The 15,642-nt window shown below is 24.9% G+C and overlaps 1 protein-coding gene across 3 annotated transcripts in view; it reads right to left on the reverse strand.

Moving 5' to 3' along the window:
- Positions 1 to 15,642, reverse strand: part of LOC112600285 (calmodulin-binding transcription activator 1) — a 110,291-nt gene that overhangs the window by 29,418 nt on the left and 65,231 nt on the right. For all 3 annotated transcript variants that reach the window (XM_025347476.1, XM_025347475.1, XM_025347474.1), the window contains one exon: positions 3,611 to 3,746. In XM_025347476.1, coding sequence (XP_025203261.1) covers positions 3,611 to 3,746 — 136 coding nt within the window. The remainder of the gene's footprint in view (positions 1 to 3,610; positions 3,747 to 15,642) is intronic.

A 15,642-nucleotide genomic window follows, 5' to 3' on the forward strand; every position in this document is an offset into this window, starting at 1 on the left:
TCTACCAATTTCCAAAATGTTTCCTTATTTGTTTTATACTTTTTGATTAAAAATTATCCAATCACCTAATGAATATAATATTATATATATAATATGAATTACTATATAGTTTTTAACTTTTCAACTTTGCATTTGTTATTTTTTATTGCCTTTATTAACTTATACAGTTACTTATTTGTGGTCAGATTATTGTTTTCTTCGAAGAATACGATTTTAAACATGTATATGTATAAGGTATATAAAACATAATTATACCTACCAATGATTGAGTTAATGTTTAAAATATATAGAATAATGGTTAAATGTAAAATTATTTTATTGTATTACTAGAGTATTAATTTTGTTTAGAATATAAGAAATCAATAGAATTGAAAGAATGTATCTTATAAATAAATGTATTAACGCGCAAATCAATTGATTAATTAGTATGATTGTATGGAAGAGACGAATCGCCCTCATGGTTCTATAATCAGTCTTTGATAAAAACTTCAACCAAAATAAAAATACCCTGCGTGTATTTCGGTAATTAAGTACTATTCATAAATCTACCAAGGGTTTTATAGAAATTAAAATATATAAAACATGCCATTGATTTTGTAAATATTTTCATCAAACTTGTGTGGAAACAGTTCTATGATAAAATAATCACAAAATTGACTTTTGGACAAGAATAATGAATTGAACAATAAACAAAATTACGTTTACAAAAGCACACAATCATTTTAATTAAGTATTTATACGCAAAACTTCATAAATATGTTCAATAATATGAATGTTGTTTACTGTTATACATTTACAATATACTTAATTCATACCTTTTATAATATTTATCCGTTAAAAAAATAATATTTATCAAATGCGTTATTCAAATAAATAAATTTTTTCATAAATTTCAGAATATGTATTCCCAACAAGTAAATTAAAAAGAAAGATCCATTACTAAATATTATAATAGTAAGAGATTAATGAATGTTTCATTAATTCTTGCATAAAATAGTTTCTTTGAGTTCGTTTAAAATACATGGTCGAAATTTAAAAGTCTTAAAAACTTTTTCTTTTACTTAAAATCCCGGTTAAAACTATATTTTTAGATTAACAAATCAAGTCAACATTATTTGTTTTAACTTGTTACAACAAACACTGTTGTATACGTCATGTGGACATATAATATTTAAACATTCAGCAACCGTTAATAATGTTTAAAAGCATTTTTATTTTTTTGACAAAAGTAAGTTCACAACGTCAAGTGTTGATAAATTATGTTTGACTTATGTCATTGTGCTTCTGGGATATGTCACCTCTTACACTGTGATCAAAATCGTATTATTTATTCCTCGACTAGTCTTAAGACTCGTGTGTATTCAAACAGCACACACTTTTTACTCTAAAAATTATTTATTAGACGCATAGAAATATGATTGTGCATTTAAAATGACGAAAATTGTGTGGTGTAGGTATATATGTTTGATAAGGTCACCAGGGACTAGATCTGCCACGCACACGATACCTATATTCACGGCATGTGAAAAAAGATGAAAATTGTCCACTATAATATAATTTATATACTATACGGGTATTGGTATATTTCAAAGCGCAAGTTTACGAATTCACAAAATGTAGGTTGTGCATGCACGTATATTACTTTATACTATAACGATGAATAACAATGGAATTCTGTACAAAAACGAATAATAATAAATAACGAGTAGAGAGTTCGTTCATCTGGTGTATAGTAGGTTTTGAATGTACACCGATATTAATGAGATCATTTAAATGAATCTATTGCATTTAAAAGCAATCAATAAAACGATTTTGAACGGATCTCAGTGTAATAAAAATACCATCATTATATTAATATTTGTTATGTATTTAGTATGTTTAAAATCTTATTGCAAGAGGAAAAATAGGAATAAATATAATATGATTAAGTGTTAAAAAAATCTAACAATTTAAAAGATTTATAAATATCCTAAAGTTTCGGAAAAAAAATTGAAAATATATGAGTCACTATTTTTTATGGAATTACAAAGAAAATATAACAATATTATGTAGTTACTTTAATTTGATGAAATCTTGATTGTACTATTTACCCGTTTTCTAATTTTGTTCTGCTATTTGTTACTTTTTAGTTATTTATTAAAAGTATCCAAAAAATGAAAAATGACCAGAGTAAAAGTACTCTTAATGAAATTGTCTACTGAAAAATGAACGAAAATCGATTGTATTAAGTTTTTTGGGTCAAATACATTTTTTCAGATAAAATAAATAAACAACGCATCATATAACCACTAGTTCCTTCGCTTTGCTTAGAACTTAATACATCGACTAAATAATAATAACAAATTTATTCTGTGTACTTTTTCTTGTAAATTTAACGTTTAAATATCTAATATTAAACGTATTATATAAGGCTTTTATTTAACATAGTATGACACATGACATGCCATTTACGTGTTCGTTTAGATTTTAAATAAATCTTTTGAGTCATTTGTAAACCGTAGAGCTATATTTATAATACAATATAGGCAATAAAATTATATTGTTTACGCAAAGGTGAATAATAACCAATTTTATGACAGTCATTAAAATTTATAGGAAGTGGTTGAAAAAATATATTTAATTATATATCTCTGTTATGGTAATTTATATAAAAAATAATGAATGACTAATCAAATTGATTTTAAGTTGTGCACTTTATTGTTTTATTTATGTACAATATATACATCATATTATCGATTATTTATTTCATATAGACACTCGTGGTAAATTATGCAGGGGCCAGGGGAACGAGTAGAATATAAACATCTTTAAAACTGGATAAGTAAAAAAAAAGGGCAAATAAATATTTTTCATTTTAGTAGTATATACTTTATACACTTAAATACAATATACAGTAAAACCTCTGAATAGCGGACACTCTTGGTCACCAACATTTTGTCCGTTATTCGGAGGTGTCCGTTATTCAGAGGGGATACATTTTTGAAATCTATTTGTATAATAATGTACTATGTATGTATATATTCATACATATAATGTTATTACTTATTATTTATTATAAATTATTACATTTTTATATTTTTATAAATTATTATTAATTACATATTATTATTTAAAGTATATTTTTACAATCAAAATCAAAATCATGTACATGTATTTTTAAATTATTTTTGTTTGAAAAAATCGGCGAGCTTTGTCGAAATCATATCGTCCCATAACGAGTTTGTTATCGTAATTACATTATTACGAGAGTGCATACGTATGTGAATACGTATTATTTTCAAATAATGATTAGGGATTTACCATTATTTTAAAAATTCCATGATAAAATAATGTCCGTTATTTGAAGAGCCCGCTAGTCGGAGGTTTTCCTTTTGAAAAGTAGTGAACATTTTCCCGTTCCCCCCAAAAACGTCCGCTATTGGGAGGTGTTCGTTAGTGGAGGTTTCACTGTATATTATTTAATTATTACAGGTTTGTGATAAACCGATATTTATTTACCATTATTTTATCTTTAAGTTTAATTTCACTCAGTGGCATGTATTAATTTGAGGGAAGTTTATACCTGTCATATTCATTATAATATAAAAATGGAATAAAATATTATACTAACCTCAGTTCCTTGGACTTTCAACTTCATGTGGTCTTCGCGAGTAGTCTTGCCGTCTTTCCTTTTTTTCCAACAATATCCATCACGCCTGTACCGCACTTTTTTCCTGCTATATAATAACATTGAACCACTCTTGGGCCTAAAAATATAAGTTAAGTTCTCGATAAAAACTTAATGTTTAGCAGTTAAGTTAATTTTAAAATAAATTACACATATTAATTATCTATAAGCAATAAGTATATTTAGTATTGATTGCATTTTTTATTCAATATTGTGTATAATGTTGTGTTATTATAATTTACTAATTTAATAAATTACATACTAAAATAAAAATAAATTTAATTTATAAGTTTATTTTATTTTTTAATAATATTTGTACATATTAAAATTTAAACAAACTATTTGTTACATCTATAACTTAGGGAAAGGAAAACAATGAGTAATTTAAATTCAAATTTTTACATTTTCTATTCAAAGATTACTTATCTAATATTTATCGAACAATTTTTAATTTTTAGTTTTCCGTTATAGCTGAAAGGCATATATTATTTAATTTTAAATATTTGGTTGAAGTGTTTCTAATGACATTTAAAAAATGTATGTTATATTAATACATCATTTTTTTTCCTTGTTACATCATAATATATTACAATATAATATATGTCCAAATCGATATTTAAGTATGTGTTAATATTTCAAAGTAGTGTCATTAAAATGCATTTGAATACATATTTTCTAAATAGCAATGTTAAATGGTTTTTATCAGGAATTTTGTCAATACAGGACTAATATAACAAACTTTTTATAAGTATTAAGGGGATTTAATAGATAATGCACATGAGAGATATTGTATATTGGAAAAAATATTGAAACAAAACAACTAAAAATGAGAAGTTAAAGTGAGATGACAAAATACTACATATTTTTAATGATAAACCATCAATATATAGTCTAGAATAAGTTTACCCGAATGGTGTTTTATCCAATGTTAAAATAGTTCAACTTAAATAAAGAATTGGTAGGTAAACTAAACATTAATCATATATTAAGAATTACAAATGTTATATATTTATTTTTTTTCTATTCACTAAGAACAAAACATCATTGAAAAAAGCACCTAATTAAAAATGTTATTAAATAGTTAAGGCATTAAAGATTTTACTAATGATTAGCACTTCAATATATATCTTTTTTTATATACTTATAGAAATTGTATGATTATACAATATAATGGCTATTCATTATTTACTTTCATGAAGTAGTATTTCAAAAAGAAGAAGTGAGGATTCAGTAATTATTTTGTAGCATCGATAAAATAATATATGACCTAGATTTATTCTATTCTAAATCGCATTAAGAAGGATGGTAAGATTTTATTATTACATTGCAAAATATTAATTAATTAATTTTACATTAATCATAATAATTTTAAATGATATGACGTGTGCAAATATTTTGTTCCGTTCACCTGGGTACAGAATAATGTTGAAATAATGTGTTTAATAATTCATGATTCAATCGTTCTAATATTTAATTAATTAAAAAATCAGTTTTTCGAGAATAAGGTAGAATTAATGAGGTAATTTAAAAGCCATTTCTCAAATGTATAGTATTTCAAAAACAAATTGTCACTCAGTTAACCATAATAGTTATATATTATGATAAACCGACTGAAATATAATTGTGAATATCCGTAACAATTATTACTATTTATTGATGTATCTACATTTTCTACTCTATTTATATTATATGTTTTACTATGAAAGACTATATCAAATAAAACTTAATAAATAAATAATTATTATTAAGTTTGTACAACATTTTTTATGTGTTTCTAAAAATATACACTGGTTGTGATAGTTGATGAATCATACATAATTAAATAATATTTGAAAACTTTTTAATTTTTTTTTTTTTTTTTTTTAAATAGCCACATCTTAGGCATACAGTTTAAAAAAAATCGACTTGAATTCGTGCAACTTTTTCAAAGAGACGCTGATTTCCTTTTTTGCGTCCACAAAATTACTGGCACTTAAAATGTTTCTGATGTTCTAAAAGAGTATAAAAAAAAAACCAAGTCACCAGAGGTTTTCGTAAATGATCTTTACTTCGGAATCGCTGTTATAGAGTTCTTTCGAGTAGTTTCTTGACGGGTGACAATTTAATTATTTATTCCTCGTTTATTCGAAAACTTTTCAATCGTGGGCAAAAGGCTACGAAAACATTAACTTCATTTGTAAACTTTAAAATGAAAGTTTTTTTTCGCGCTGTTTTGCAAAACAAGTCAACAACACTCTGCTGTTAGTTATTCACAGAGAGTAGAACTAAAAAAACGAACACGTAGTCTTTAAAGTCATTAAAGAAAACCTCCGGGTCGAGATCATCTGGATGCTTTTTTTCTTTTTTACTTTACCTAGTTACCGATGAACGCAAATAATATGACTTGTTTGATTTTTTTCGCACAGATTTATGCAGTTATAAAGTTAATACAGTACCCTAAGTGTAAGTCAAAGTTTATCAAAAATTTCACCGTCTTGTCCATGCTATTGTTGAAACATTCTATCCTGTGAGCTTAGTTTACGTTTTATAGATATAATTAAGATTATTTATTTAATTTACAAATCAATAATCAATAACAATTGATATTAATCACGAAAACGATTTTTAAGAATGATTATATTATCGTTATCACCCTCATAGTCCTAATTAAACAGATTTGTTAAATATAGTATAATTATGTTTCAAAATATTCATAATTGTGTTTATATTACTTGATATATTTATTTTTTTTTTATGATGCTTTAATGAAAAATAAGGAGATTAAACATACTCAAAAACTATTAACATGCTATTATACTTATAATACTATTTTATTATTGTGGTTAATAAATTAGTATATAGAGTAAATATTTTAATAATTAACATTTTTTATAATTTTTTGAGCTTTTTGAAAATCATTTTAATACAGTTGTGACTTGTAAGTAGGATAAAAATGGAGTGTATACAATATTTTTGTACATAAATAAGGTGAGATAATCTAAAATCATTATTGACTTAGATTTAACTTAAATATAATATAAAATCAATTGATGTGTAAAATACGATTATGAAATAACTAACTATATGACATTTAGACATTTCTAGTCAAATCTAAACTATTTTTTAATTAAAGAACATAAATTGAATAACTATTCTTTCAATATTTTTATGGTTGTAGTATAATTTAAAACTAATCTAATTACAGATAATTTTATATAATAAATTTTGAGAGCTATTTTCTAAGTCATCAGTTGTTTTTCGAAAAATGTCGTTTTACGGTTTTAAAATAACTTTGGATAAATTCTATTTTTCTTCTTCTCTTCTAATTGTACACCGTCTAAAATAAATTTAACGAAAATGAACATTGTAAATTACAAAAAAATATAACATTGAATAAGTCAACAATGGAAAATAATAATAATTATTTTAGGCTCGAAAATTCAATTGATTACTAGTTTTTATATTAACTATAGTACTATACTAAATAAAAAACCAAAAAGTAAATATAAATTTTTAAAAACCTAAGAAAAAAAACTCCTGTACAATTTATATTACACAGTAAAAATAAAATGTACTAAGTTTTATTTATAATGTAAATACTAAATACATTAGTATCTTATGTGAAATTAAATATTAATCAATGTTTTGAACAGGTTTAAACTCTTTTATGTTTAGTAATTTACTTGTGAATTCCATTTCATTTCGGTTTCAAAGTTTTTGATTTGCTCATTTCTATTGCATTCATTTTATTTTTAATTAGTCTAAAAAAATCACACGCAAAAATATTTGATTTATTATATCTTGGGCATTCGGATTTCTGTGTACAAATTTTATCCAACGAATAAAAATAACTGTAAACAAAATAAAAAATATCCAGCCTATAATAGCGATTGATATAAAGAGTTTTTTTAAAAGATCTTCCGCCATTTTTGTATTAATTCTATTTTAAATAAATAAATTTTAAAATTTTACGAGATATATTAAACTGAATAGGCGTATTAATTTTGTATTATGTATCGATATATCATAATGTAGGTACTATTGTTTATTTTGTTAATTAATTAGCCAGTTATAATACAAAAAAAAAATTCAAATATAATATTTAAACACATGATTAAAAAATGTTCCTCAATAACCCAATCTTATAATGGTCATACACCAAACAAAAAATTAATAGAATAATACTAAATAAAACTTCTTTTAGAATAATATCGTATAAATATAATTAAGATATAAATATTAAAATATATATATTTATAGTCGTATTATAGTAATTAACCAATAAATTTAGTATATTATTTTTTATTTAGTGAATATTTGATAAATCTATTATTTTTTTTTTTTTTTTTTTTTTTTTTTTTTATATAACGATATGGCTTATATAACTTTAATTCTAAATAACAAAATTTAAATTTAATTATACAATTAATTGATCTGATTATTATTTGACACATTCACTATGAACGATATCCGCAATATTTTAATTAATCACTGTTCACAAAATATTCTTGATTAAAAAGAGTATTAAAATATTTTTTTATTTAACATATTTAAAATTGGTTAGTGCTTATCGAATAAACTATTTACCTCTTGACTATATTATTTTAGTCGTATGCACAAAATTAAATACGTATTTTTTTATTTTTAAATATTTAAAAAATTTTGAAAATTTAATCCAAAGTTCCTTGTGAGTTTCCCATATGATATCAATTACAAAATATCGAAAATCAGTCAACAAAATTTTATAATGACGAATTTACTTTAAACAATATTATAAATAGTTTATTCTGATTTAAGCACAGGTAAATATAATTTTGTAGCCTGATGTGGCGTGGTGGTTGGCCACTAATGTGTTTTGAGGTCAAGCGTCGGACAGCGTCGGACAGCTTCGCTAGCACTCGGATGGGTGACCATCCGAGTTCTTTGTGATGAATCAATGGCGCATACGCATACACACACTAACCATACTAACCAAACTTTACAAAAAAATCTTACACAAAAAAACCTATTATTTCTATCCACAGCTAATAGCTTTAATTGTTAGGGCTTAAATAATATCAATAAAAAAAATATATATACATATATATAATTTCATGTAGAAAAATGTATTGTGTAATAAATTAAAATTAATATTTTTTTTATATATATATATATATATTTATATTATGAGCTAAACTAAGGTTTAAGTAATATTGTTTATCAGTATTAAACAAGTATAGCAACTAAAATTTTATTTGATTGTAAATAAACAACAAAATTAAATCAAAACAAATTAATCTCAATTTTTTTTTTAATTTAAATAATTAATAAGTTTGTACACAGTATTATATTTTTAATAATAAATCTAAAACACTTATTTAAAATTTAATTTTTTGAGATGATGTGCTCTGAAGACAAGACACAAGAGTTAAACGATATTATATCCGATCAAAATGAAAAATTATCTAAATTAAATAAAAAACTAGAAAAATTTGATGCATTAACTTTCGAAAGAAATGAGTTAAAAAAAATTTGCGAACAATTTGAACAAAATAAAGAAGATAGTTATAATGTCCATAAAAAATCATTTAGTGAACTGTCTGCTACATGTAACGTTCAATCAGAAAAGATTAAGAAAGCCATGGATATGTTATACCAATGGGAATTAAAGTATGAAAAACTTGAAGATGCAAACAACTGTTTAAACAATCAAATAAAAACTTTGAAATGCAATACAAATAAATTAGAATCACATTTAGCAGAAACCGAAACAAGTTTGAAAAGTGTCCAGATGGAATTATGTATAACCAAAGTAAATACCTAGTCCTTTTATTATTTTAGAACTATATAATTACCATTGAAAATAAATATTATATGTGGCCCAGCAACAATTTTAAAATGGTTTTTGATTGGCTAATATTTAGTGTCACCGATTTTATAATTTAACAAATTTTATGATCTAAACTCCTGCTTTGACTTAAAATTTAACTCTAATACTTTATATTAGGTTAACCTACCGTGTAAATTCCATAGTTTACTCGAACTTACACTCCATAATATCGAATATATCCATATATCGACATATCGAATATATTATCATGCTATGTTATTTATAAGACATTCACATAGTTGTATTGTATTTTTATTTTATTAGTCGGAATTGGAAGAAAAGAATAGTATGGTTAGTAAATTAAAGAGAAATTTAAAAATTAATGAACAGGGAATCTGTAAATTTCGCAATGACCTTAAAGAATGTAAAACAGCTTGTAATAAATTAAATGAAACAAACGGGATATTAAATATGGACTTAAAAAGTACAAAGAAAAGTTTAAGTGAATCAATATTGTGTTTTACGCGTATGGATGAAAATTCCGAAAAAGAGCGAAAACATTTATTAAATGAGTTAAAAATAAAGTGCGAAAAAATTAACGACTTAGAGATACGATACGATGAAGCAATGTGTAAATTAAACGACGAAAGATGTAAATCAAAAAAATTTGCTTCAAAATTAATAGAAGTAAATAAAGTGACTGCAAAAAATCATTTAGAAATGAAAAACCGGATACAGAAATTACAAGAAGAAATTTGTGTAAAAAATAATAATTTAGGTTGCTTGAAGAATAAAATCATAGAAATGCAACAAGAAAATGAATTTAAATGTACGGAAATAAATGCACTAAAAAGTAAACTTGATGAAAAAGAAAATCAACTAAAAAAAATGAGTTTACTATCAGAAAAAATTGAAGAAATTAAAAGCAATGTCGAAGCTAGTCGTTCTAAAAAATGCGAAACTGATCCTTGTTCAAAAGAAAAATCAGAATTTGATCTGTGTTGTCCAAATAATAAATGCAAAATAACTCTCTGTTATCCAAAACAAAAGTCCAAAACTGATCATTGTTGTTCAAAATTAAAATCCGAATCCGATCTGTGTTGTCCAAAAAATAAATACAAAATTACTCTTTGTTGTCCCCAAAAAAAATCTAAAATTGACCCTTGTTGTCCAAAAAAAAAATGCACGAATGACATAAAATCTACATATAATCTATCCAACAATACAAGAGCTGTTAACCAAAAACAAAACACAAAACTGAGCGAATCTAATGACGATATGTACATAACGGAACTAAAACAATTGAAAAATTATTTACAAGAATTACAAAATAGTATTGGCTATATTTCTTAAAAACATATGACTTAAAGCTTTTCAAACTATTAAAATTGATTCTCGTATATGTATTAGAAGAAAAGTTTAAATAAATAAAACAAAATTTATTTTAACTATATTCATCATGTAATTTTTTTTATTAAGGTTAGAGTGCATTAAAATTGTTTTTTTAAATTGAAGCTTAATAATATGCATTACGTAGATAACACAAATTTATTATTGTGATAATAATTTTATACGATTAAAACATACAATTTGACAGTATTAATATTAAATATACTGCAGTACCTACCTAAAACATTTTGTGAGAGAATGAATGTACTGTAGTGAATGAACTTTTCAGCAATAAACAACTTCTTACTTTTGCTTAAGTGACAAGAACACCCAGAATCTACCGATTTCAGTTTAGTTCTCAAATGTAGATATAAGTGTTTTATTATTAAACTTGTTATACTCAACGAACATAAATTAATTAGTTTTATTCCAGATTAAAGATGATAGTGAAATAGAGTTATACCAATGTATAATGAAAAGAAAACTCTTTATTGAAATAAATAAACTTAATTTAAAATAGTTAAAAATAACTTTTTCATTCCAACGTATTATATAATATTGTTTAAACCTTGAATTCCATACAAGCTGGTTCTTTTTTTCTGAACTACTCGTTATTTCAAAAACTATTGAAATTTTTAAATTTTTTACAGTGAAAGAATAAGTTTTTTATCATGAATTTGTGTTACATGAATATCATATCGGAAGTTTTGTTTTCCATCAGGTATCCATGTGTAACTCTCGAATGGTCAATTTCGAATTTGTATGCTACAAATTATTGTTTTTGGCTTAAACTGTTGAATTTTTGCCAAAGTTCAACTGAGTGTTTGATTTCACTTATTTTTTTTTTTTCTGTAATGTGGTGCCATTCTAAGTTTCATAATTTTTCACAATAGATAAATTAACATTTCTGAATGACTGGATATATCAACTAGTGACAAAAAGGAAAATAACTTGCTGTTAGGATTATTGAAAATTTAATTTCATAGTTGTTATTATATTTAATTAGTGTAAATAAGTATCAAAAAAACTAAATGAATTATCGAATGTTCGATAATATGTATAATTCAATAATTTGATTTACGATGACACTATATTTAATAATTTACTTTTAAACTACGTAAGAAATATAATCATAATGAAACGAATTATATTTTACTCAAATTAACTTAATTTTTGTCGAAAAACTGACATTAAAAATGTATATTGAAAAACCTTGAACTGTGAATACATCAATGTTTTTTTTTTAAAGAATAAAAATGGTTAACATTGACGTACCTCTTGTTTTAATATGTTAAAAGTTTTATGTGTTTTGTTTAGACTTATTTTGTTTTAACATTTACTAACTAAATTATTACGAATTTGAATATTTTAATTTTTTGATACTGTAATTGAAAAATGATATTGTAAAATGTATTAGATACTTGTTTGTGTATATATATATATATATGAAGTTTACATAACATCAATTTTTTTTAGAATATAAAAATCGAAGAATATTAATAATTAATTGAAATAATAAAAAATGTTGTTAATTTCATCGATATGACCTATATTTATTTTATAAATATGTGATCCATTATACATTACAACAATGTAAGTGTATGAATATTTATTATTTTAATCTAAGCTTGCTAATTACAAACAATATTAATTCTTAGAAATAATCTAATAGAGTATCATTATGTATTATTATTTAATAGAATATTTTATACCTATTGTAATATAGAGAAAGAATATACTTGTGTCACGCTCATAACACAATCCTAGGATGTTAGTTTAATTTTACGGCTTGATAAGTTAATATTAATAAAAAAAAAAAAGTTAAAATAATACATTAAAGCTTACTAAATTATAAGATAATTTAATTAGGATAGTACCTACTTTTTCTTATCTGTACTTTTCGTGACTTTTTTAATTTATTCTTCAAATATATATATATATATATATCAAATAAAAAACCATATATTTTATTGTAATTAGAAGTTAAAATGGTTATGTTTTATTAACATATTATTTTTGGATAATTATTGAATAATTAATAATTTACAGAACTAGGTATTAGTGTAATAAGAGAAATATAGAGAAATATATTAATGACAATACTTAAATACCGTGAATGCAAGTATGATCATATTAAATAATTTTATGCAAAAAAACCTCATCTTCAAAAAAAAAAACTCTGTAGTTATTTTTTTCGTGTTTAAATAAATGTATTTAATCGTGTAGAGTCAGTGCTTAAGAAAAAAAAAATAACAAAATAATCGAAGAATAGTAGTCGACTCATTTATAGACGAATGAAATGTTTAAACATTAGATGTATACATTTGTTAATTAATTTGAATTTAAACATATTATGCTGAATCTTCTATCAACTTATATAGTTTCAAATGTTCAAAATACAGTACCTTGCAACTAACTTGTAAGGTAGTAAAACACATTAGCATTAGGTTAACATTAAACGTTTATCGTAGTTTATCACCAACTACACTATGTCTTGCATAAGCAATTTTATTAATTTTATAAGTAATATACCTACGTACAAGGCTGTAGTCAATTATCGCCATATTATATATATAGCATGTGTAATTTGCACAAACATTTTTGAAACGCGTTTATAATTTGCACCAAAACAAAGGTATACTGCATTGAATTTAAAACTATTTAATAAAAATAATACTTGCAAAATATACGCATACTATGGTATCATATCAATCAATAATAATAATATATAAAACGCATAATTTTTGTCAGAAATTCACAAAATATATTATAATACTGTTTACTGACTTGTTTATGATCACACTTCGTAACGACCACTAGATTAGTTGACAAACAGTCGGAGCTCCGGGAAAATTATTATTGACGTTTGAGCCTCGGCGTTAACGAGGGTGTATCGAAGACACCACTTGATATACATCATAGATGCATACTCGTTTGGTGTAAATGACAAACAATAAGTTCGATTACCCATTTCGTAATGCAAATTAAAAACCGTTATATTAAAATATGGATACGTAAAACTGAGTGCCGCAGAATCAAAACGTGTACGACAATGTGTCGGTTCACATGCGTTGTATACGTACATAATATTTATTCATTTTATGTCAGCTGTCATATTTGTAAATTAATAGATCGATATCCGTTGTTGACGCGTTCGATAAAAAACTCGACATCGTCGTATTATGACGTCGAATAATTTATTACCTTAAGACAAGGATCACATCGCGTTACGGCCCACCATCTACCCATCACTGCAGTGGATGGATTGCATAAACACATATTTAGTAGATACAAGCGTAAACAGCTTGTATAATATGTCATATGACAATATAACCGTATTCTTTCGAGCAGCTCACGTGAACTAATACCATAATGTTCGACTATATTTTTCGTGTGTTTCCGGTTTTTCTCGATTAATATTTGATAATATTGCAACAGTAGTGTGCAAAGTGCATCGTGAGCCTCGCTTCAGTTGAAATGTGAACCGCTATAGGCCCGATTCGCTGTGTATTCATTTATAAACAAAAAACACACATTCGCATTCAGTCGTGGCAGAACGTATTCCGCCAACGTTTTGGCATATCGTGCGCCCGTGGCGGATTCGTGTCCTGCATTAGAAATCGTGCGCCAAGACAAAATGCGCGCGTACAGCTATATTTACCTGAATCTTCATCGTGACATTAAGATAAGAAAACAATATGCATTATATATGAGAAAAAAAATTGACATTTGCCGGTGACGAGCACATTCTAATAAGTATAGATCACTTAACGCCGTTTAACAGGATAAAGGACGACGATAACCGCAACGACGGTACCGCCGTTCGTTCGCGGCAAATAGGAAACGTTCCAACACGATTGCTGTGAATCGAACGACCACGTCTGCCGTGACGGCGTCTCACTGATTGCGAATGGTATCCGAATCTCGATCCGTTTGAAGCCAGCAGCGGAATAAGTGTTTTCAATAGTTACCGCCACGTGTATAGAAAAATCGCACCAAGTATGTTCACGTACTTAATCTTTTTCAATAGCGCAGTTATTAGAAATCTGGTTTTTCGAATTTTTGAATTCGCCGCAAGGTTAATTTTTTAAACTATCGAGATTTTTTAGTACTGCTTAAGAAGTATTTTGTGAAAAAACAAACTTATACTTTTTATTTGCGAACCCTCCAATGAATAGTAGATTCATGACGACATATTTGTAAAATTAAAAGATATGATGAGTTAAAAATTGTAGTAACATATATTAATCTGATAATATTTGTAGTTCATAAAAATGGTCAAAGTATGGCAAATAATAGATTCTGTATTAAATCTATTTTGAATTATTGTAAAACTATTTGTAAGGATATGTAAAAACGAAAATTTATATCACCACGTAACACTCTTTAAGTATAATATAAAAATAACAAGAATTTGAAAATAATATCTTTAAGAAAAGGTACATTTAACAATTTCGATAATCAGAATTTTACTAAATTTAATTAAATATTATTTACATTTAATATTATTAAATGTAAAAACGGAAGTGAGCATCATACTTGATGAATCACCACACTGTATAGGTGGTGTTTGATAGGTTATTAACAATCGACTGAAACGGCTAGCACCTAACAATAGAACGATTTAAATATATCTTCATATAAACGTACGTAGGGAATACCCAGGCTAGTTGGCTTACTTTTTAAACTTGTATTTTTAACTCTTTATTTTTTTTTTTTTTAACGCACAAAATATATTAAAAATATCCCTAATATGCAAGATACATAACTAATTTAAATAAAATTATAATTTTGATAA

The sequence above is a fragment of the Melanaphis sacchari genome, unplaced genomic scaffold (genome assembly GCF_002803265.2).
Source record: "Melanaphis sacchari strain LSU unplaced genomic scaffold, SCAv2.0 Contig62_pilon_pilon, whole genome shotgun sequence".
In the NCBI taxonomy this organism is placed as follows: Eukaryota; Metazoa; Arthropoda; class Insecta; order Hemiptera; family Aphididae; genus Melanaphis; species Melanaphis sacchari.